The sequence below is a fragment of the Coregonus lavaretus genome, assembly GCF_964263955.1.
Source record: "Coregonus lavaretus genome assembly, chromosome: 10".
NCBI lineage: Eukaryota > Metazoa > Chordata > Actinopteri > Salmoniformes > Salmonidae > Coregonus > Coregonus lavaretus.
Window position 1 is genome coordinate 28,661,680 of NC_139997.1, and position 25,208 is coordinate 28,686,887.

The 25,208-nt window shown below is 45.0% G+C and overlaps 1 protein-coding gene across 1 annotated transcript in view; it reads left to right on the top strand.

Annotated features, from left to right (window-relative positions):
* dbn1 (drebrin 1) overlaps positions 1-25,208 on the top strand; it is a 125,886-nt gene that overhangs the window by 90,497 nt on the left and 10,181 nt on the right. Inside the window, exons 3-7 of the mRNA XM_084169755.1 lie at positions 10,810-10,865; positions 15,437-15,549; positions 19,075-19,164; positions 21,471-21,620; positions 23,778-23,855. Coding sequence (XP_084025881.1) covers positions 10,810-10,865; positions 15,437-15,549; positions 19,075-19,164; positions 21,471-21,620; positions 23,778-23,855 — 487 coding nt within the window. The remainder of the gene's footprint in view (positions 1-10,809; positions 10,866-15,436; positions 15,550-19,074; positions 19,165-21,470; positions 21,621-23,777; positions 23,856-25,208) is intronic.

Sequence of the window (25,208 nt, forward strand, 5' to 3'; positions counted from 1 at the left end):
TCCCCACAGTGACCATACGTACATACCCCAACCAAAAGCCATGGATTACAGGCAACATCTGCACTGAGCTAAAGGGTAGAGCTGCCGCTTTCAAGGAGATGGACTCTTATAAGAAATCGCGCTATGCCCTCCGACGAACCATCAAACAGGCAAAGCGTCAATACAGGACTAAGATTGAATCGTACTACACCGGCTCCGACGCTCGTCGGATGTGGCAGGGACTGCAAACTATTACAGACTACAAAGGGGAGCACAGCTGCGAGCTGCCCAGTGACACAAGCCTACCAGACGAGCTAAATGACTTCTATGCTCGCTTCGAGGCAAGCAACACTGAAGCATGCATGAGAGCATCAGCTGTTCCGGACGACTGTGTGATCACGCTCTCCGTAGCTGATGTGAGTAAGACCTTTAAACAGATCAACATTCACAAGGCCGCAGTACCAAACAGATTACCAGGACATGAACTCTGAACGTGCGCTGACCAACTGGCAAGTGTCTTCACTGACATTTTCAACCTGTCCCTGACTGAGTCTGTAATACCAACATGTTTCAAGCAGACCACCATAGTCCCCGTGCCCAAGAACACTATGGTAACCTGCCTAAATGACTACAGACCCGTAGCACTCACATCTGTAGCCATGATGTGCTTTGAAAGGCTGGTCATGGCTCACATCAACACCATTATCCCAGAAACCCTAGACCCACTCCAATTTGCATACCGCCCCAACAGATCCACAGATGATGCAATATCTATTGCACTCCACACTGCCATTTCCCATCTGGACAAAAGGAACACCTACATGAGAATGCTATTCATTGACTACAGCTCAGTGTTCAACACCATAGTGCCCTCAAAGCTCATCACTAAGCTAAGAACCCTGTGACTAAACACCTCCCTCTGCAACTGGATCCTGGACTTCCTGATGGGCCGCCCCCAGGTGGTAAGGGTAGGTAACAACACATCTGCCACGCTGATCCTCAACACGGGGGCCCCTCAGGGGTGCGTGCTCAGTCCCCTCCTGTACTCCCTGGGGCTGTAGTGGAGCAGGTTGAGAGTTTCAAGTTCCTTGGTGTCCACATTACCAACAAACTATCATGGTCCAAACACACCACGACAGTTGTGAAGAGGGCACGACAAAGCCTATTCCCCCTTGGGAGACTGAAAAGATTTGGCATGGGTCCTCAGATCCTCAAATAGTTCTACAGCTGCACCATCGAGAGCATCCTGACTGGTTGCATCACTGCCTGGTATGGCAACTGCTCGGCCTCCGACCGCAAGGCACTACAGGGTGTAGTGCGTACGGCCCAGTACATCACTGGGGCCAAGCTTCCTACCATCCAGGACCTCAATACCAGGCGGTGTCAGAGGAAGGCCCTAAAAATTGTCATACTCCAGCCACCCTAGTCATAGACTGTTCTCTCTGCTACCGCACGGCAAGCGGTACCGGAGCGCCAAGTCTAGGTCCAAAAGGCTTCTCAACAGCTTCTACCCCCAAGCCATAAGACTCCTGAACAGCTAATCATGGCTACCCAGACTATTTACACTGCCCCCCCAACCCCACCCCATCTTTTTACGCTGCTGCTACTCTGTTAATTATTTATGCATAGTCACTTTAAGGCCTCCAGCACCTTTGCTCTCACACCCTTTCCCCTTCTTCCCCTGCATTATCTTACTCCCATGCATCCACTCACATACTTACAGTGAGGGAAAAAAGTATTTGATCCCCTGCTGATTTTGTACGTTTGCACACTGACAAAGACATGATCAGTCTATAATTTTAATGGTAGGTTTATTTGAACAGTGAGAGACAGAACAACAACAACAAAAATCCAGAAAAACGCATGTCAAAAATGTTATAAATTGATTTGCATTTTAATGAGGGAAATAAGTATTTGACCCCCTCTCAATCAGAAAGATTTCTGGCTCCCAGGTGTCTTTTATACAGGTAACGAGCTGAGATTAGGAGCACACTCTTAAAGGGAGTGCTCCTAATCTCAGTTTGTTACCAGTATAAAAGACACCTGTCCACAGAAGCAAACAATCAATCAGATTCCAAACTCTCCATCATGGCCAAGACCAAAGAGCTCTCCAAGGATGTCAGTGTCAAATTGTAGACCTACACAAGGCTGCAATGGGCTACAAGACCATCGCCAAGCAGCTTGGTGAGAAGGTGACAACAGTTGGTGCGATTATTCACAAATGGAAGAAACACAAAAGAACTGTCAATCTACCTCGGCCTGGGGCTCCATGCAAGATCTCACCTCGTGGAGTTGCAATGATCATGAGAACGGTGAGGAATCAGCCCAGAACTACACGGGAGGATCTTGTCAATGATCTCAAGGCAGCTGGGACCATAGTCACCAAGAAAACAATTAGTAACACACTACGCCGTGAAGGACTGAAATCCTGCAGCGCCCGCAAGGTCCCCCTGTTCAAGAAAGCACATATACAAGGCCGTCTGAAGTTTGCCAATGAACATATGAATGATTCAGAGGAGAACTGGGTGAAAGTGTTGTGGTCAGATGAGACCAAAATCGAGCTATTTGGCATCAACTCAACTCGCCGTGTTTGGCGGAGGAGGAATGCTGCCTATGACCCCAAGAACGCCATCCCCACCGTCAAACATGGAGGTGGAAACATTATGCTTTGGGGGTGTTTTTCGGCTAAGGGGACAGGACAACTTCACCGCATCAAAGGGACGATCGACGGGGCCATGTACCGTCAAATCTTGGGTGAGAACCTCCTTCCCTCAGCCAGGGCATTGAAAATGGGTCGTGGATGGGTATTCCAGCATGACAACACACGGTCAAGGCAACAAAGGAGTGGCTCAAGAAGAAGCACATTAAGATCCTGGAGTGGCCTAGCCAGTCTCCAGACCTTAATCCCATAGAAAATCTGTGGAGGGAGCTGAAGGTTCAAGTTGCCAAACGTCAGGCTCGAAACCTTAATGACTTGGAGAAGATCTGCAAAGAGGAGTGGGACAAAATCCCTCCTGAGATGTGTGCAAACCTGGTGGCCAACTACAAGAAACGTCTGACCTCTGTGATTGCCAACAAGGGTTTTGCCACCAAGTACTAAGTCCCCCCATCCCCCCTCCCTCCTCTGTACACCTCCCCCACCTGTCTCTCTCTCCATGGCATGGGTCCTCAGATCCTCAAAAAGTTATACAGCTGCACCATCGAGAGCATCCTGACTGGTTGCATCACCGCCTGGTATGGCAACTGCTCGGCCTCTGACCGCAAGGCACTACAGAGGGTAGTGTGTACGGCCCAGTACATCACTGGGGCCAAGCTTCCTGCCATCCAGGACCTCTATACCAGGCGGTGTCAGAGGAAGGACCTCAAAATTGTCAAAGACTCCAGCCACCCTAGTCATAGACTGTTCTCTCTGCTACCACACGGCAAGCGGTACCGGAGCGCCAAGTCTAGATCCAAAAGGCTTCTCAACAGCTTCTACCCCCAAGCCATAAGACTCCTGAACAGCTAATCATGGCTACCCAGACTATTTACACTGCCCCCCCCAACCCCACCCCATCTTTTTACGCTGCTGCTACTCTGTTAATTATTTATGCATAGTCACTTTAACTCTACCCACATGTACATATTACCTCAACTACCTCAACTAGCAGAGCTGTTTCTAGGTCACGGCAGTCTTTTATGAATAATAAAAAGGAGTCTGCTTTAAAGGGAATTATTTATAGTGCTACAAGCGAACCGCTCTAGCTCACACATTCTCTCTCCCAACCTTGCTTTCTCTACCTCAATTTCTCTTTCATTATCTCACCCTTTCTCTCTCCATCTGTCTCCTTCTCTCTCATACCCTATCTTTCTCTTTCATTCTTTCAGTCTCTGTCTCTGTCTCTTCCTCTTTCTCTCCCCCGTTTCTCACATTTTCTCACTCGCTCTGTTGTCCCCCTGCCTCTCGGTCTCCTCTCAGCTCATTGGGCTGGGTGGCTCTCAGACAGACTGGAGATGAGCTAATGGTGGCGCTTTTGTGGTCTGGGCAGTACTGGGGTTCATTGGGTTAGCTTGAGGAGAGGAGGATGGGGAGGGCTAAATTAGCCAGAGTGAGGCCTGTTCAGGAATAGCCCTGCTCCGCGATAGCTGCCTTCTGTGGATGGAAATTGATATTTTTCCTGCAGCCTGAACAGCCAAAAAGCACATGGAATCAGATATTTCAAGTCACAGTCAGATACAAATCTGATTCCTGGCCATGCGACTTGTCTGAACGGTCAAATCTCGTGGTTTTTAGACATATTATTTTTTGGCATATCTTGTTTCTTGCTAACTACTCTGTTGACGGTTTGACAAGAACATGGTAGCTAATTAGCTTGTTAATTGTTCACAAACAAATTAGTGAATTTGCTATAAAGTTAAACAGCTTGCTAGCTGACTGCTGTGGTTAGCCAAAAATGACTCGTTTTGGAAGTTGGATGATTTTTGAGTCTTTAAAAGTGTTCTTACACCATGATTTTGAACATTCAAAGCAACTAGAAATGTCCCTTTTGTGTGTGTGTGTGTGTGTGTTATTTAGCAGACACTGTTATCCAGAGCGATTTACAGGAGCAATTAGGGTTAAGTGCCTTACTCAAGGGCACATCGACAGATGTTTCACCTAGTCGGCTCGGGGACCTTCCGGTTACTGGCCCAACGCTCTTAACCACTAGGCTACCTGTTGCCCATGGCAGGCATTGTTGTCACCTTAGCTTGTTGTCACTTAACTTCTGAGTGATAGCACGAGCACCACCACCAATCAGCCTACACCACTGCACGCACACCCATTGTTACTATGACAACTAGCGTAGCCATGTCAGCAAATATCTGCTGTCTCAACACACACACATCCGATTTGGTCACTTGTAACTTGATGTTTGGATTGTCAGTATTCCAAAACGGATTTGAAAAACAAAACTGATTTGAGCATTAAGGCCTGCATTGTGAACAAGGCTTAATAAAGGCTGGCTTGGATGGATGGGGACGAGGTTGTTTGGGATTTCAACTCATTGATGTGCATGGATGGAGGTGTACACAATGAATAGACCAGAGTGAGTGAGTGAGACACCAGAGACTTTGACATCTTGCATGGACGTTTAGCACATACCTCAGGAATTCAGCATGCTATAAGTGATCCTAAAACAGGCTTCAATAATGTAAGAGGGAAAAGTGCAGTGGGAGGACGTTTAAATGGGTTGTAAAATGCTGATTCAGCAGAAAGATACAAAGGACAAGGGGAGTTGAGCGTTCAGTCGAATGTAACACCAAGCTGACTGCTGAACACTAGCTCAACACTATACACCTTCATTTTAGAAACGTCTTCTTAATGTTTTGTGTACTCTGTGCATGTTGGAAGATGCATATTGTGTCTGTGCACTGTGCAGGTTATAATAAATAAATGTATCTTCTTGAGACTGATTTTTCATGAACTATATTTACAAGGATTTAGCACCCTATTCGTAAGCAATTCATAATCTCCAATGCAGGTCATTCTAGTCTTGATCTTGAACCATGAACAGGACTCCAATCTACAAGGTGTTCTGGCCCAAGTCCTTACATGGACATGGCTGACACTGCAATATGATTATTATAATCAAGAATGTGACTTCAATATCCCTCCTTGCATCGTTACTGTAATGGCTTTCAGGAGATACAGATTCCTGTCTCATTTACTTAATGACTTATTATTAAGAATGATATAAGATGATTTATGGCACTGAAGTGATTCTGATGATTACTATTGTACAGTTATATTAAGGAGTGCTTTATCTGGATCAGTAGTATGTGTGTATAATTTACATAATGGGTCGTTTTTGTTGTGTGCGTGACAATAAGAAGATTATAAACACGTTTAATTAATAACTGGGAACAGTCTCTCTTCGGTCTGCATAATAGTCGGACCATTGCATACCAACACTTTAGTAATGACACATCACACACACACACTTAGCAAGGGGTAAATTAAGGTGAGTGGGATTACTGTATGCCAGCGAGGCAGCAACAGACATCCTACATTTCCAGATTAATCTGGTTGACCTTCCTCCATGAGGCTCTAGCAGAAGGACTTGCTTCATCCCTCCCTCCCCCTGTCTCCAACCATTTAGGTCTGGCAGCCCTCAGTGGTCCTGTCTCAGACTCTGGCTGTTCTCTCTCTCTCTCTGCTCTTCTCTCTTCTCGTTCCCTTTCTCTTTCTCTCTTTGCTCCTCTTTTCTCTCTCTCTCTCTCTTGGAATGTGTTAGCGAGCTCCACACAGCCTCTCTCTCTGTGACACCCATCCTTCTCTGTCTTGGGTGACGGAGTGAGGTGGCTGCCAGCCACAATTAGTAAATCAAATCTCATTTTATTGGTCACATGCGCTGAATAGTGGTGTAGATTTTACATTTACATTTTAGTCATTTAGCATACGCTCTTATCCAGAGCGACTTACAGTTAGTGAGTGCGTACATTTTTCATACTGGCCCCCCGTGGGAAACGAACCCACAACCCTGGCGTTGCAAGCGCCATGCTCTACCAACTGAGCTACAGGGGACCCTACCGTGAAATGCTTAATTACGAGCTCATTCCCAACAATGCAGAGTTAAAAAGTAAGAAAAATATTTCAAAACAAAGTAGGAAATAGTAACGCAATAACAATAACGAGGCAATATACGCTATATATACAAAGGTATGTGGACACCCCTTCAAATGAGTGGATTCTGATATTTCAGCCACACCCGTTGCTGACAGGTGTATATATAATTTCCAACAAGTCAGTTCGTCAAATTTCTGCACGGCTAGGGCTAGAGTCAACTGTAACTGCTGTTATTGTCAAGTGGAAATGTCTAGGAGCAACAACGGCTCAGCCGTGAAGTGGTAGGCCACACAAGCTCACAGAATGGGACCGCAGAGTGCTGTAGCGCATAAAAATCATCTGTCCTCGGTTGCAACACTCACTACCGCGTTCCAAACTGCCTCTGGAAACAACATCGGCACAAAAACTGTTAGTCGGGAGCTTCATGAAAGGGGTTTCCATGGCCGAGCAGCCGCACACAAGTCTAAGGTCAATGCCAAGATAGTCCCCTGTAGCTCAGTTGGTAGAGCATGGCGCTTGCAACGCCAGGGTTGTGGGTTCGTTTCCCACGGGGGGGCAGTATGAAAATGTATGCACTCACTTAACTGTAAGTCGCTCTGGATAAGAGCGTCTGCTAAATGACTAAAATGTAAAATGTAAGAGTCAGCTGGTGTGGTGTAAAGCTCGCTGTCATTTGACTCTGGAGCAGTGGAAACGCGTTCTCTGAAGTGATGAATCACGTTTCACCATCTGGCAGTCCAATGGACAAATCTAGGTTTGGCGGATGCCAGGAGAATGCTACCTGCCCGAATGCAGAATGCCAACTGTAAAGTTTTTAATGGTTCGGGCTAGGCCCCTTAGTTCCAGTGAAGGGAAATCTTAATGCTACAGCATACAATGACATTCTAGACTATTCTGTGCTTCCAACATTGTGGCAACAGTTTGGGGAAGGCCCTTTCCTGTTTCAGCATGACAATGCCCCCGTGCACAAAGCAAGGTCCATACAGAAATGGTTTGTCGATTGGTGTGGAAGAACTTGACTGGCCTGCATAAAGCCCTGACCTCAACCCCATCAAACACCTTTGGGATGAATTGGAACGCCGACTGCGAGCCAGGCCTAATCGCCCAACATCAGTGCCCGACCTCACTAATGCTCTTGTGGCTGAATGGAAGCATGTCCCCGCAGCAATGTTCCAACATTTAGTGGAAAGCCTTCCAAGAAGAGTGGAGGCTGTTATAGCAGCAAAGGGGGGACCAACTCCTTATTAATGCCCATGATTTTGGAATGAGATGTTCAATGAGCAGGTGTCCATATACTTTTGGTCATGTAGTGTACAAGGAGTACCGGTACCGAGTCAGTGCACGGGTACAGGTTAGTCGAGGTAATTGAGGTAATATGTACATGTAGGTAGGGTTAAAAGTGACTAGGCAATCAAGATATGTATGTATGTGTGTGTGTGTGTGTGTGTGTGTGTGTGTGTGTGTGTGTATAAATAATAAACAGTAGCAGCAGCGTGTGTGAATAGTGTGAAGGTGTATGTGTGTGGCGTCAATTTGCATGTGTATGTTTTGTGAGCGTGTGTGTGTGTGGCGTCAATTTGTATGTTTTGTGAATGTGAGCGTTGGAGTGTGTGTGAATAGTGTGAAGGTGTGTGTGTGTGTGTGGCGCCAATTTGCATGTATGTTTTGTGAGTGTGAGCGTATGTTGGAGTGTGTGTGAATAGTGTGAAGGTGTGTGTGTGTGGCTTCAATTTGCATGTGTATGTTTTGTGAGCGTGTGTTGGAGTGTGAGTGTGTGGGTAGAATCCAGTGAGTGTGCATAGAGCCAGTGCAAAAATGATAATAATAATAATTATTATTATTAAGGGGGTCAATGTAAATAGTCCGGGTGGCCATTTCGTTAACTTTTCAGCAGTCTTATGGCTTGGGGGTAGAAGCTGTTCAGGAGCCTTTTTGTCTCAGACTTGGCGTTCCGGTACTGCTTGCCGTGCGATAGCGGAGAGAACAGTCTGACTTGGGTGGCTGGAGTTTTGACAATTGTTAGGGCCTTCCTCTGACACCGCCTGGTATAGAGGTCCTGGATGGCAGGGAGTTCGGACCCGTACACGCTACCCTGGGCCGTACTGGGCCGTACACGCTACCCTCTGTAGCGCCTTACGATCGGATGCCGAGAAGTTGCCATACTAAGCGGTGATGCAGCCTGTCAAGATGCTCTCAATGATGCAGCTGTATAACTTTTTGAGGATCTGGGCCCAAGCGAAATCTTTTCAGCCTCCTGAGTGGGAAGAGGCATTGTCGTGCCCTCTTCACGACTGTGTTGGTGTGTTTGGATGATGATAGATCCTTAGTGATGTGGACACTGAGGAACTTGATGCTCTCGACCCTCTCCACTACAGCCATGTCGATGTGAATGGGGGCGTGTTCAACCCTCCATTTCCTGTAGTCCACGATAAGCTCCTTTGTCTTGCCCACGTTGAGGGAGAGGTTGTTGTTGTTGTCTCCCTCAACGTTCCTGTAGTAGAGAGATTACCCACAAATCAAAGTATTAGACAGTGAAGACACAGTCAGTATTTGAAGAGTTTTGGGTATTAGTCTCACTGCATGGCTCGATCTCCTCTCAAGGAATGGGAACAATAATACCGTCAGTTTAGCTGGCATGTATATCTATCTACTGCCATAAAAGCAGCAGTGTGAATTGAAACAGAATTATTTTTCTAAATCTAGTTAATCACTCCAGGCTTTAACCTCCTACACAACATAGTAAAATGGTGATGCCATTCTTTCTCCTCTCCACTCCTTGGAGCTAACAGCACCTGTGACCAGGTGTGAAGAGTTTTGGCCTAGAGTGGAGAGCGTTCCGCCTCGTGCCCTTGCCCTGTTCTTCCCCTGGCTCATGTAGTTTCAGATTCAGAAAACTTTAATGTCCTCAGAGAGGCAATAAAAAATTAAAATTAAAAAACACAACAAATATATCAAAGGATGTTTACAAGCAAGTAGGTTTGGTAAGTGCAATTTCATAATAGAAATGTCAAAATGGGCTACATTGCAAGTGCTAAAGTGCAATTAGTCCAACATTTTGTTAAGTTGCAGAATTGCATTTGAAATAATATATATATTTTTACCTTAGGTAGTCTGTACCTGTGGCCAGAGGAAAGGAACTGGAATTTGGGGTGGAGTGGGTGGAAAGAGTCAACCGCTATTTTATTTGCCTTCTGGAGGGCTCTGCCCAGGTAGAGAGATGACAGTTCTTGTTGTTCCTGCCCCATGATTTTTCCGCAAGTCCTGATTATCTTGCCCAACCTATTTTTCTGTGCAACCTTGATATTCTCAAACCAGCAGGTCAAGCAGTAGGACAGAATGCTCTCAATGAATGTTTTTTTTTTTTTTTTAAAGAACCATGATGGTTAGGTCAACATTAAGAAAGTTCAGTAGGAAATAGTCTCTGTTTGCCTTTCTTAAAAATAGCGTCAGTACACTGATCTCAGGACAGCTTGTTGTGAATAACTAGACCAAGGTATTTGTACTTCTCCACTATTTCGATGGCCTCACCTTTTATCAGTGATGGTGTGTGCATGGTTGTGTTCCTTCAAAAGACAATCCCCATGTCCTTTGTTTTTGATGCGTTTCATTTTAGAGTTTTAGATTTAGTCAAATCATTCAGAGCCGGTCCTTGCTCTGTCTCATCCCCTTCGAGGAGACTGACCATTTGATCAGGTGGCAGCCTGGGAACTGGCTCCAGTGTTTCAGGACACAACCACTTATGTTATCAGTCCCCAGGCTCTTTCATGCTCCAGTGCTTTTGAACACTTGTTGTACGACTTCCTCATTGATGACAAACGCACTCTTGGTTGCCATGACGTCCTCCTCCAGACAGGCTGGGAGAGCGGGGCCGCCCCTTGCTTCAAAGTGGGTGAAGAACTTGTTTAGTTTATTGGCTGTAGAGAGTAGAACCGTCTCGTCCGTGCAGGAATCGAGAGGTTGCCTCCCTTTTAAAGGTGGCGTTTGCCATATTCTTAATGCTATTCCAGGCAGACCGAGAGTCTCCCTGTGACAGTGTCTGTTGCACCTTATCCTTGTACTGGCATCTTGCCATTTTTATCTCTTTGTTCACCTCTCTCTGTACCTCCTTTCTTTCGAGTTACGACAGTATGAATGAGAAATATAAGCATACTGGTGCAAGCGCTGGTCAAAGAGTATGGCTAGGATGTTTTGAGCCTGTGTTGTTCTGGTGTCTATATGTCTGACAGTCTGTTTCCCTCCTGCAGGGCCTTGTACACATATGAGGACAACAGCAATGATTTGACACTGGCATCATCAGGAGGTAAGCTGAATCTACCACATATTTGTCCATCCATCCATCCATCCATCCATCCATCTACACTCTTAAATGTGATGTTTCTTTGTTGTTTCTTTGATTAAGCCTTTACACTCAAGGGAATTGGCCTATATAGTTAGTATGGCCGGGGTGATACTAGTGTGGGAATTGGCCTATATAGTTAGTATGGCCGGGGTGATACTAGTGTGGGAATTGGCCTATATAGTTAGTATGGCCGGGGTCATACTAGTGTGGGTATTGGCCTATATAGTTAGTATGGCCGGGGTGATACTAGTGTGGGAATTGGCCTATATAGTTAGTATGGCCGGGGTGATACTAGTGTGGGAATTGGCCTATATAGTTAGTATGGCCGGGGTGATACTAGTGTGGGAATTGGCCTATATAGTTAGTATGGCCGGGGTGATACTAGTGTGGGTATTGGCCTATATAGTTAGTATGGCCGGGGTGATACTAGTGTGGGAATTGGCCTATATAGTTAGTATGGCCGGGGTGATACTAGTGTGGGAATTGGCCTATATAGTTAGTATGGCCGGGGTGATACTAGTGTGGGAATTGGCCTATATAGTTAGTATGGCCGGGGTGATACTAGTGTGGGAATTGGCCTATATAGTTAGTATGGCCGGGGTGATACTAGTGTGGGAATTGGCCTATATAGTTAGTATGGCCGGGGTGATACTAGTGTGGGTATTGGCCTATATAGTTAGTATGGCCGGGGTGATACTAGTGTGGGAATTGGCCTATATAGTTAGTATGGCCGGGGTGATACTAGTGTGGGAATTGGCCTATATAGTTAGTATGGCCGGGGTGATACTAGTGTGGGAATTGGCCTATATAGTTAGTATGGCCGGGGTGATACTAGTGTGGGAATTGGCCTATATAGTTAGTATGGCCGGGGTGATACTAGTGTGGCGATACTCATTAGTATCGTGGCAAGGAACAAAACACAAAGCAGATTTAAGTTCTTTAGGAAAACAGCCCTAATGTTACAAACATTATTATGTTGTCATCCAGAGTCACATTTATTTATCTTTATTTTACATACAGCAGGTTTTTAAAGGGACACTTCGGGATTTTGGCAATGAGGCCCTTTATCTACAGTGAGGGAAAAAAGTATGTGATCCCCTGCTGATTTTGTACGTTTGCCCACTGACAAAGATATGATCAGTCTATAATTTTAATGGTAGGTTTATTTGAACAATGAGAGACAGAATAAAAGAAAAAAAATCCAGAAAAATGCATGTAAAAAATGATATAAATTGATTTGCATTTTAATGAGGGAAATAAGTATTTGACCCCTCTGCAAAACATGACTTAGTACTTGGTGGCAAAACCCTTGTTGGCAATCACAGAGGTCAGACGTTTCTTGTAGTTGGCCACCAGGTTTGCACACATCTCAGGAGGGATTTTGTCCCACTCCTCTTTGCAGATCTTCTCCAAGTCATTAAGGTTTCGAGGCTGACGTTTGGCAACTCGAACCTTCAGCTCCCTCCACAGATTTTCTATGGGATTAAGGTCTGGAGACTGGCTAGGCCACTCCAGGACCTTAATGTGCTTCTTCTTGAGCCACTCCTTGTTGCCTTGGCCGTGTGTTTTGGGTCATTGTCATGCTGGAATACCCATCCACGACCCATTTTCAATGCCCTGGCTGAGGGAAGGAGGTTCTCACCCAAGATTTGACGATACATGGCCCCGTCCATCGTCCCTTTGATTCGGTGAAGTTGTCCTGTCCCCTTAGCAGAAAAACACCCCCAAAGCATAATGTTTCCACCTCCATGTTTGACGGTGGGGATGGTGTTCTTGGGGTCATAGGCAGCATTCCTCCTCCTCCAAACACGGCGAGTTGAGTTGATGCCAAAGAGCTCGATTTTGGTCTCATCTGACCACAACACTTTCACCCAGTTCTCCTCTGAATCATTCAGATGTTCATTGGCAAACATCAGACGGGCATGTATATGTGCTTTCTTGAGCAGGGGGACCTTGCGGGTGCTGCAGGATTTCAGTCCTTCACGGTGTAGTGTGTTACCAATTGTTTTCTTGGTGACTATGGTCCCAGCTGCCTTGAGATCATTGACAAGATCCTCCTGTGTAGTTCTGGGCTGATTCCTCACCGTTCTCATGATCATTGCAACTCCACGAGGTGAGATCTTGCATGGAGCCCCAGGCCGAGGGAGATTGACAGTTATTTTGTGTTTCTTCCATTTGCGAATAATCGCACCAACTGTTGTCACCTTCTCACCAAGCTGCTTGGCGATGGTCTTGTAGCCCATTCCAGCCTTGTGTAGGTCTACAATCTTGTCCCTGACATCCTTGGAGAGCTCTTTGGTCTTGGCCATGGTGGAGAGTTTGGAATCTGATTGATTGATTGCTTCTGTGGACATGTGTCTTTTATACAGGTAACAAGCTGAGATTAGGAGCACTCCCTTTAAGAGTGTGCTCCTAATCTCAGCTCGTTACCTGTATAAAAGACACCTGGGAGCCAGAAATCTTTCTGATTGAGAGGGGGTCAAATACTTATTTCCCTCATTAAAATGCAAATCAATTTATAACATTTTTGACATGTGTTTTTCTGGATTTTTTGTTGTTGTTCTGTCTCTCACTGTTCAAATAAACCTACCATTAAAATTATAGACTGATCATTTCTTTGTCAGTGGGCAAACGTACAAAATCAGCAGGGGATCAAATACTTTTTTCCCTCACTGTACTTCCCCAGAGTCAGATGAACTCATCGATACCATTTTTATGTATGTGTCCAGTATGAAGGAAGTTATAGGTAGTTTTGCGAGTCAATGCTAACTAGCGTTAGCGCAATGACTGAAAGTCTATGGGTATCTCCTAGCATGCTAGCAGATACCCATAGAGCCGGAGGAGCGCATATTAATCCTGCTGTAGGTCTGATTGCGGTCAAACGAACGACTAAAATGAACGAGTCACAGCAGGTCAAATGAACAACTAAAATGAACGAGTCACTCAGAAAAACAAATTATGACACTTGACTTAGTAAAAAGAGTCGTTCAAAAAGAACGAATTGTTTGCGAACTGCTCATTACTACCACCCGCTTGTTCAATTGCCAAAATGACTAACTAAGTGTTAGGCTTTCACAAGGCAATTGTAATTTTGGTGCTTATAGAAAGGACTCATGAGTGCATTTAGGTACGTGTTCTGTGGCAAATTGCTTGCTATGACATCAAAGCGGTATTTATTATAATCCTCAATGTCTCATCTTTCAAAATACATAGTCCTCTTAATTTACAGCATTTCCCTCACTCGGACAACACAAATATGGCAAAAATTGCCCAATTAGGGGGAGGGATGGGGCAACTTCTTGTCACGTGCGGTGCTCAAATCCAGAACATTTGTCAGTCAAAACCCATACAGCACTGTGAAGTACAGAGCCAGAGCTCTGACGTCATGTATAGCATGTTACTACCACTGCGTTCCAATTTAGGCGCTTATCAGTGCCCAAATCTACCATTTTCAACCCGTATACAGGTACGAGTATAAAGGGCTACACTACTCTCTCTGCCTCTTGCCTTGATAACATGTATTGAGATGGGGAAAGAGCCTGCCATTGACTTATAGTGACTCTTTGTCTGGATGGGAAATGTCGCAGTGGCATACTTATTAGCTTTGAGGCCTCCATTGAAAGTGAGCCAGCCATTGTTGTCCATGTTAAGATGATAACTATTTCATTAGTTAGTTAGTTATTATGCCTGTTAATGAAAGTGATCCATATCTCAGATACACAGAACAGTACCTGCTGCTTTGCTCTCACTGCTCTGTTAATTATGTCTGGGAGAGATGCTGATAGGTTGGCCTTGTCTTCTGAGATCTACTATTTTCCCTGGTGGAGGCTTGGAACAATGCGCGCACACACACAGAGTATGATTTAGTGCAATGTTTGTGGAGAGGCAGACCATCAGTCATCCTATTGGTGTACAGTAGGTGGAGTGGGCGGGCTGGACCAGTGAGGCCTCACTCTGATTCGACAGATGGGGTTTGAGTATGTTTGTGAGTGTGTGATGCTGTTGGTGGCAGCTCTGTTTACTTGCATAAGAGTAGTCAGGTTTGAGTGTGGTATTTGTCTCATCATGACCCTGTGAAAGACGCAGGTGTGTGTCTCCACTCCCCCACCTCACTTCACACAGTCAGCTGCCTCGCCATCTCAATAACTTTACCATAGATTAGATTTTAATATTTCAACAGCGCATTGCTACAGTTGACTGGAGGTTGCCTATTCTCTGTGGACTTAAGCCTGCCATACTAGCAGACTGCAGCTCTCCTCAGTGTAAGTCATGGAGAACATGCATCTGCCCACCAACCAGCCAGAACTGTCACTATCAAGCTATTGAATGATTCCATTGGATGGTAACAGTGAGGATCTTATAGGGCAGAGACCTGCCTCTGCCTGGAGCAGAGACTGAGTCAGGGGGTAACACTCAGGTCAGCCTGGAGAGTGGTATCGGTGTGTTTTTGTGGAAATACTGCACATCTCCATCATCTGTTTTTTCTCCTCTTCCTCCCTTTTCTACCTCCTCCTCCTCCCCTCCTCCTCTAGCTGGAGGTCTACCAGAGATCACAGTGACCTTCGACAATGGCAGGGTCATGTACGGCTTCTGCAGCCTGAAGGAGCCAACGGCCGCACTGCCGCGCTACGTCCTCATCAACTGGGTGAGTCGTGTGTGTGTGTGTGTGTGTGTGTGTGTGTGTGTGTGTGTGTGTGTGTGTGTGTGTGTTTCACAATGAATAAAAATAAGAAGAACATGAGAAAGTAAATGGGGAAGTAAGTACAGTGGGGGAAAAAAGTATTTTGTCAGCCACCAATTGTGCAAGTTCTCCCACTTAAAAAGATGAGAGAGGCCTGTAATTTTTAAAAAAAGAAAAAAAATCCAGAAAATCACATTGTAGGATTTTTTATGAATTTATTTGCAAATTATGGTGGAAAATAAGTATTTGGTCGAAAAAGTTTCTCAATACTTTGTTATATACCCTTTGTTGGCAATGACACAGGTCAAATGTTTTCTGTAAGTCTTCACAAGGTTTTCACACACTGTTGCTGGTATTTTGGCCCATTCCTCCATGCAGATCTCCTCTAGAGCAGTGATGTTTTGGGGCTGTCGCTGGGCAACACAGACTTTCAACTCCCTCCAAAGATTTTCTATGGGGTTGAGATCTGGAGACTGGCTAGGCCACTCCAGGACCTTGAAATGCTTCTTACGAAGCCACTCCTTCGTTGCCCGGGCGGTGTGTTTGGGATCATTGTCATGCTGAAAGACCCAGCCACGTTCATCTTCAATGCCCTTGCTGATGGAAGGAGGTTTTCACTCAAAATCTCACGATACATGGCCCCATTCATTCTTTCCTTTACACGGATCAGTCGTCCTGGTCCCTTTGCAGAAAAACAGCCCCAAAGCATGATGTTTCCACCCCCATGCTTCACAGTAGGTATGGTGTTCTTTGGATGCAACTCGGCATTCTTTGTCCTCCAAACACGACGAGTTGAGTTTTTACCAAAAAGTTATATTTTGGTTTCATCTGACCTTATGACATTCTCCCAATCCTCTTCTGGATCATCCAAATGCACTCTAGCAAACTTCAGACGGGTCTGGACATGTACTGGCTTAAGCAGGGGGACACGTCTGGCACTGCAGGATTTGAGTCCCTGGCGGCGTAGTGTGTTACTGATGGTAGGCTTTGTTACTTTGGTCCCAGCTCTCTGCAGGTCATTCACTAGGTCCCCCCGTGTGGTTCTGGGATTTTTGCTCACCGCTCTTGTGATCATTTTGAGATCTTGCGTGGAGCCCCAGATCGAGGGAGATTATCAGTGGTCTTGTATGTCTTCCATTTCCTAATATTTGCTCCCACAGTTGATTTCTTCAAACCAAGCTGCTTACCTATTGCAGATTCAGTCTTCCCAGCCTGGTGCAGGTCTACAATTTTGTTTCTGGTGTCCTTTGACAGCTCTTTGGTCTTGGCCATAGTGGAGTTTGGAGTGTGACTGTTTGAGGTTGTGGACAGGTGTCTTTTATACTGATAACAAGTTCAAACAGGTGCCATTAATACAGGTAACGAGTGGAGGACAGAGGAGCCTCTTAAAGAAGAAGTTACAGGTCTGTGAGAGCCAGAAATCTTGCTTGTTTGTAGGTGACCAAATACTTATTTTCCACCATAATTTGCAAATAAATTCATTAAAAATCCTACAATGTGATTTTCTGGAATTTTCTTTCTCATTTTGTCTGCCATTGTTGACGTGTACCTATGATGAAAATTACAGCTCTCTCTCATCTTTTTAAGTGGGAGAACTTGCACAAATGGTGGCTGACTAAATACTTTTTTCCCCCACTGTATACTATATACAGGGTCAGTCAGTTCCAGTACTATATTTCCAATGTACAGGGATACTGGAGTGACGGAGGTAGATATATATAGGGGTAAGGTGACTAGTCATCAGGATATATGATAAACAGAGTTGCATTATATTTTTGGTCAGTATATGTCTATAAATGTGTGTGTGTACAGTATATGTGCATCTCTGTTTGCCTTTATGAGTATACACTGTATGTGTAGTGTCACACAGGCTTTCTCTCTGATTGCCCAAGCCCTCCTTCCTGTCAGTGTGAAGCTGAGAGGAATAGGAGCTCAGGCAGTCTGAGACAGCCTAATGGGCTATCTGTCCCTATCCTTGTGGCAGGCCTAGGCCCAGACATCCCCTCTGGCTACTGGTCTCTGTCACAGAACCACTCACCACTCTGCTCTGCACTGACCCATATACTGTAGCACACAGCAGAATGACAATCATGATTTAAATTTGCAGTAGCTATTGCTTTCCTCAAGTCACAATGTAAAGGGTTTGATATGGTAGCTAACTCATACCACATACAGTATGAAGCACCCATACATGAAGACTGGACTAAATTGCATGGGATAAGTATACAGCAAATTGTATAATGTATTTGTCACAATAGAGAATAGAGATGAAGGGAGGGATGGAGAAAGAAGGAGAGATGTTCGACTGGCCCTATAGTGAGATATGGGTTATCGTGTTCATTATTGCAACCCTCCATTTTGGGTTCCTTGTAATTCTCAGGCACTGCATTTGCCCATAAACTCCCCTCTCAAACAGGAAACTGAAAATATGTGCCATTTTCTTGTTGTCTTTATTATAAGTTGTGCTTCTGAGTGGCGCAGTGGTCTAAGGCACTGCATCGCAGTGCTAACTGTGCCACTAGAGATCCTGGTTCGAATCCAGGCTCTGTCGCAGCCGGCCGCGACCGGGAGACTCATGGGCGGCGCACAATTGGCCCAGCGTCGTCCAGGGTAGGGGAGGGAATGGCCGGCAGGGATGTAGCTCAGTTGATAGAGCATGGCGTTTGCAACGCCAGGGTTGTGGGTTCGATTCCCACGGGGGGCCAGTATAAAAAAAAAAAGATGTATTCACTAACTGTAAGTCGCTCTGGATAAGAGCGTCTGCTAAATGACTAAAATGTAAATGTAAATGTAATAAGTTCTAAGACGTGATTTAATAGTAAAGTATTCAGAGCAGTTCTCCAGAGATATTTCATTAACTAGGTGAATGGCCCTGAAATTGCTATTATTTGACCAATTATTGTATTATTTTATGATTCTGTAGCAGCAGTACCAAATCAGTAGCCATGTGTTTTTATGATTGATAACTATTCCACTATTCTTTTTATGTAATCAGTGGCCATTGTGTATATCTACTGTTGTTTTCAAAAGGCCATGATAATGTCGTCCTACCAGGAATTTTCCTTTTGAGGAACAATGCTTCATTCATTTACTACTGTAAAACTGAACACAAAGACACCAATTTAAAGTTGAATACAATTCTATCTTGAATCCTTAAACACACAAAACAATACTTTCAATGTCACTACTTTGATTGATTGATTGATTGATTGATTGATTATGGTGATTATATCCTTGAAAGGGGTAATATACAGAAACTCTAACCTGCCTTTCCTGTCTTCCCTCTTCCACCCCTTCCCCCATTTCCCTCCCCTCTCCCTCTCTGTCCTCTCCCCTTCCCCTCTCCCTCTCTGTCCTCTCCCCCTCCCCTCTCCCTCTCTGTCCTCTCCCCCTCCCCTCTCCCTCTCTGTCCTCTCCCCCTCCCCTCTCCCTCTCTGTCCTCTCCCCCTCCCCTCTCCCTCTCTGTCCTCTCCCCTTCTCCTCTCCCAGGTTGGTGAGGATGTGCCTGATGCCAGGAAGTGTCAGTGTGCCAGCCATGTGGCCAACATTGCAGAGTTTTTCCAGGTCAGTCTCACTGAGGTAAACCCAACTGCTACACTAAGACTCTCTCTGACACATTGTTGAAACTGTTTAATAAAACTTACCTGGATTACTAAATTAAAACATATTGGATGTCTGATGAATGCCATCTGCTCCTCTGTCTCAGAGTAGGAGTGCTGATCTGGGATCAGGACCCCCTGTCCATAATCTAAAAAAGCAAACTGATTTCCTACTCATTATGAATATGGGCCTAGATTCTCCTCCAGGGTCCTTCAGTGGTGCTCATTTAATGACTTAGATCTAAAATATGGAGAGAGAGACTGTATTGGCATCTACCAGCCCAGCCAGCGCAGAGGCCTAGGGCCATTTTAGCTTCCTATTGAGATTCAGCTCGGTGCTCTCTGGGTATAGGAGTGATTCCACTGGTCCGCCCACAGGATCAGTAGAGGTTATGTGTGTGTATATGTATGTATGACTAACACAGCACTCTCTAAGGTTATTGTGAACAAGGTGCTTGGCGGTAGTAGACAGATAAATGACACTTCTCTGCCTTTTATCCATGGTATCTCCTGAATATGTGTGGGAGAGATGGAGATAAAGAGCAGAGTCTTTCTCCTGACTGTGAAGGCCATGGAGCTGGAGGAATCCTGGCTAGCAAGCCTCAGTCAATTGATGTGAAGTGTCAGTCATCTTCGCCTTAACAGCTCTTTTCTGTGGCCATCTGCTTGCTCACACTGACGGCTCTGGCCTTCGATTTAATGTGGGATTAGCTGGTTGAAAAGGCTTTAGTTAGCTGGGAGACACAAACACTTGTCAGGTACACGCACAGGCAGGCAGGACACACATGCAGACAGGCAGGCAGACACGCACATACACACATTTACATACACACAAACACAGGCAGACATGTAGGTAGGCACACGCCACAGTCCCTCTGTTTGCTGTGTGTTTGAAGATGAACCAGTGTATGGTTTATCCTGTCTCAGAGATCATCCTTACACACACACAACAGGATTCCCACAGCATCACTCTCTCTCCCACACACAGAACAGCCATTTTGATCTGTGTGTCTTCTATATTCCTCTGTTTTCTGGGAACACGAAAATGCAAACCAGTTTTGTGTCGTTGTACACTGAGTGTACAAAACATTAGGAACACCTGCTCTTTCCATGACAGACACTGACCAGGTGAAAGCTATGATCCCTTAGAGGAATAGGAGCTCAGGCAATCTGAGACAGCCTAATGGGCTATCTGTCCCTATCCTTGTGGCAGGCCTAGGCCCAGACATCAACTCTGGCTACTGGTCTCTGTCACAGAACAACCGGTGCGCCTGGTACCTACTACCATACCCTGTTCAAAGGCACTTAAATATTTTGTCTTGCCCATTCACCCTATGAATGGCACACATACACAATTCATGTCTCAATTGTCTCAAGGCTTAAATTGCCTCACCTGTTAAATCCATCAGTGTAGATGAAGGGGAGTAGACAGGTAAAAAAATATTTTTTTTGACAATTGAGACATGGATTGTGTATATGTGCCATTCAGAGGGTGAATGGGCAAGACAAAATATTTAAGTGCCTTTGAACAGGGTATGGTAGTAGGTGCCAGGCGCACCAGTTTGAGTGTGTCAAGAACTGCAACGCTGCTGGGTTTTTCACGCTCAACAGTTTACCGTGTGTATCAAGAATGATCCACCACCCAAAGGACATCCAGCTGACTTGACACAACTGAGGGAAGCATTGGAGTCAACATGGGCCAGCATCCCTGTGGAACACTTTCGACATCTTGTACTCCATGCCCTGACGAATTGACGCTGTACAGAGGGCAAAAGGTGGTGCAACTCAATGTTGGGATGGTGTTCCCAATGTTTTGCGCACTCGGTGTATATGTGCATGATATTAAACACTGTTTTATGTATTTTAGCTTCAATTCATAGTCTGGCATGGAGCACATACGCATTTCTCCCTCACCCCTCTTGACCTCCTCTCTTGCATCCTCTTAGGCCATCTCTGGCCTCCCACCCTCTATTTCTCCCTCCCTCCCTCTCTCCATGACATAACCACTTTTATCCTTCCAGCCATGTGTTCTGTTGCTCTATAGCTGAAGAGTGATGTGTGTGTGTGTGTGTGTGTGTGTGTGTGTGTGTGTGTGTGTGTGTGTGTGTGCGCACACACATTGCCCCAATCAAAGGTTGTCTGAGGAGGCCTGTGCCCTGTAGTCTGACACTAATAGAACCTCTGGGATCTTGCTCCTTTTACCGTGGGATACCATCTCACACAATCAATTTAAAGGGGAAGGGTATACTTCCATTGAAGGGGCGTTTTTTGCTTTTCTGCCCGCAGGGAGTCAACGTCATCGTCAATGCCAGCACCATGGACGACATCGAACCATCCGCCATCGGACAGAGACTGACCAATGGGACGGCTTTGGTGGCCAGCCCCGTCCTCAGCCGGCTGAGAACCAGAGAGGAGGAGAACGGAGAGCATGGAGTGGTACGAGAGAGGGGGAGGAGAGGGAGAGAGGGAGGGGGGGGGGGGGGGGTGGAGAGAAGGGTTTAAGGGACAGAGTGACAGAGTCTGGCAGGAGAGGGGAGCGGGTGTTACGACTGAGGTCAAAATAAGTTGTCTGTGAAAGAGCTCTCTATTAGTGTGATGTGTGACACAAGGCCACAGCCATGTTACTATTTTAGAGGAGAGGAGAGAGTGGGGGAGAGAGAGGGAGAAATTGAGGGAGGGAGACGACAGGGGGAGAGGTAGACAGAAAGAGCAAGAGGGGGAGAGAAAGAGAGGGAAAGAGATGATGAAGAAAGAGATGGAGGCAGAGAAAGCGTTGGAGCGGGCCTCTGAGAGCGAGGCATTGTTAATGTTTAGGAACTGAGACAATAGGCCTTACTGTGTGTTATAGGGTTAATAAGGAATGAGTCACTCAGCTGGACAGATAGCAGGCTCCTTCCTCATTCTCTCTGTTTATCTGGACAGAACTGAACTAGGACGTTAGGCTAGCGCTATGCTAAAGGGACATTACATTCTAATAAATAATCTAGAGCGTATTGTTGGCAAAACATGACCACATGTTGAAGCAAATAACAAGAGCTTGAAGGTTGAGATGACACTAACGAAATGCACTATATCATGTGTTTTTTACAATGCGGAAGGCTGTTCTAGTATTCAACACGCTTAGTGTCACACTGGCACTTTTGAACAGGCTACCTTGTGGATAGCATCTACAGTGCCTTCAGAAAGTATTAACTTTTTCCATGTTTTGTTGTTACAGCCAGAAATCATTTTTATTTTTTTTCTGTAATTTTAGCAGATGCTCTTATCCAGAGCGACTTACAGTTAGTGAGTGCATACATTTTTCATACAATTTAAAATTGATTACATTTAGATTTTGTGTCACTGGCCTACACACAACACCCCATAATGTCAAAGTGGAATTATTGTTTTTAGACATTTTTACAAATTAATTAAAAGTAAAAAGCTGACATGTCTTGAGTCAATAAGTATTCAACCCCTAAATACGTTCAGGAGTAGAAATGTGCTTAACAAGTTGCATGTACTCACTCTGTGTGCAATTATAGTGTTTAACATGATTTTTTAATGACTACCTCATCTCTGTACCCCACACATACAATTATCTGTAAGGTCCATCAGTCAAACAGTGAATTTCAAACACAGATTCAACCACAAAGACCAGGGAGGTTTTCCAATGCTTTGCAAAGAAGGGCACCTGTTGGTAGATGGGTAAAAAAAAAAAAGCAGACGTTGAATATCTATTTTTATCATGGGGAAGTTATTAATTACACTTTGGATGGTGTATCAATACACCCAGTCACTACAAAGATACAGGTGTCCTTCCTAATTCAGTTGCCGGGGAGGAAGGAAACGGCTCAGAGATTTCACCATGAGGCCAATGGTGACTTTAAAACAGTTACAGAGTTTAATGGCTGTGATTGGAGAAAACTGAGGATGGATCAACAACATTGTAGTTACTCCACAATACTAACCTAGATGACAGAGTACAGAATAAAAATATTCCAAAACACTAAAGTGGCACTAAAGTAAAACTGCAAAAAATGTGGCAAAGAAATTAACTGTATGTCCTGAATACAAAGCGTTATGTTTGGGGCAAATCCAACACACCACGTTACTGAGTACCACTTCATATTTTCAAGCATGGTGGTGGCTGCATCCATTTTGAATTCAGGATGTAACATAACAAAATGTGAAATATGTCAAGGGGTACAAATACTTTCTGAAGGCACTGCACCTTTTTAAGGCCCTTACCTAAGGGGTTCAAGTACAGGCTGTACTATTCTCTCTGTATCTGAATCATAAATCACTTAGTGCTTTCTCTGCTTGTAATGGAAACGACCCGATACTCCCCCTGATATAGAAGTTAAAGTTGTATAACTAATATAATTTATACCCCGGCAGTGGCGTACAATAAATGATACGGTGTGTGTGGAACAGAAATATGACACTATATGTCTAGTCTGACCCTGTTGGTTACGGGGTGGTGGGGTGGAATAGGATTTGGAGGGCACAGAACTGTGTGTGAGTGTACACATGGCTTGGCTCTTTTACTAATGGTTGTAACCAACCACTTCCTGTTCCCTTCTGCTCTTTCCCTATTGGACGAATGTTCAGGGCACCGTGTACACCAAGACCAATGCAGAGATCGAGATGAAGAAGATCAATAGAGAGGAATTCTGGGAACAAGCCAAGGTAGGAAAGAACATGATTTCAGGAGGGAGGAAAAGCGGGGTGGAAGGAGGCTGGGGGGTTTGACCGGGACAAGGACTCTGGAAACAAGAAGAGCAGAGCAGCAGTGTTATTTGTTCTTCTGTCTTTTTTCCTCTACCTTTTCCTCAGACTAGTAGTGATGGCATGAATAGCGGTTTCAATTTGAGTGTGTGTGTGTAGAAGTAGGATCAAAACAAAGTCAAACAATGTTCCCCTTCTTCCTGAAGCGTTGCCACTAGCCAATAAGACAAACTCAAATGCGATATGACATCAACTGCTGTCTGTCCTTTAGGTTATTTGAATTTGAATCATTGTGAGGGGGCGGCTTTGCCCTCTACAAGTTAGACTCGACTCTGAAATGCAACTTTATCTGAGTAGATTTCAATCTACAAATTGCCTGTTGATTTTGCTTCCTCTCAATAGGACCAAAGCCAAATGTTCTGTTTTGCATTTCAGTCATTGATGTTTTGTGATGTAGTGACTAATTCAAAGTGATTATTGAAGTATTTAGATTTTTTTTCTTACATATTTGATTGTTTTTGACAGGACAGATATAAGTACAGATATGTAGACCGATATAGAGAGGGATATAGAGGGTCTCAACCCCGTCGCTGAGGGGGCATACAGTGAGGAGGAAAAGTATTTGATCCCCTGCTGATTTTGTACGTTTGCCCACTGACAAAGAAATGATCAGTCTATAATTTTAATGGTAGGTTTATTTGAACAGTGAGAGACAGAATAACAACAACAAAAACACGCATGTCAGAAATGTTATAAATTGATTTGTATTTTAATGAGGGAAATAAGTATTTGACCCCCTCTCAACCAGAAAGATTTCTGGCTCCCAGGTGTCTTTTATACAGGTAACGAGCTGAGATTAGGAGCACAATCATAAAGGGAGTGCTCCTAATCTCAGCTTGTTACCTGTATAAAAGACACCTGTCCACAGAAGCAATCAATCAATCAGATTCCAAACTCTCCACCATGGCCAAGACCAAAGAGCTCTCCAAGGATGTCAGGGACAAGATTGTAGACCTACACAAGGCTGGAATGGGCTACAAGACCATCGCCAAGCAGCTTGGTGAGAAGGTGACAACAGTTGGTGCGATTATTCGCAAATGGAAGAAACACAAACGAACTGTCAATCTCCCTCGGCCTGGGGCTCCACGTAAGATCTCACCTCGTGGAGTTGCAATGATCATGAGAACGGTGAGGAATCAGCCCAGAACTACACGGGAGGATCTTGTCAATGATCTCAAGGAAGCTGGGACCATAGTCACCAAGAAAACAATTGGTAACACACTACACCGTGAAGGATTGAAATCCTGCAGCGCC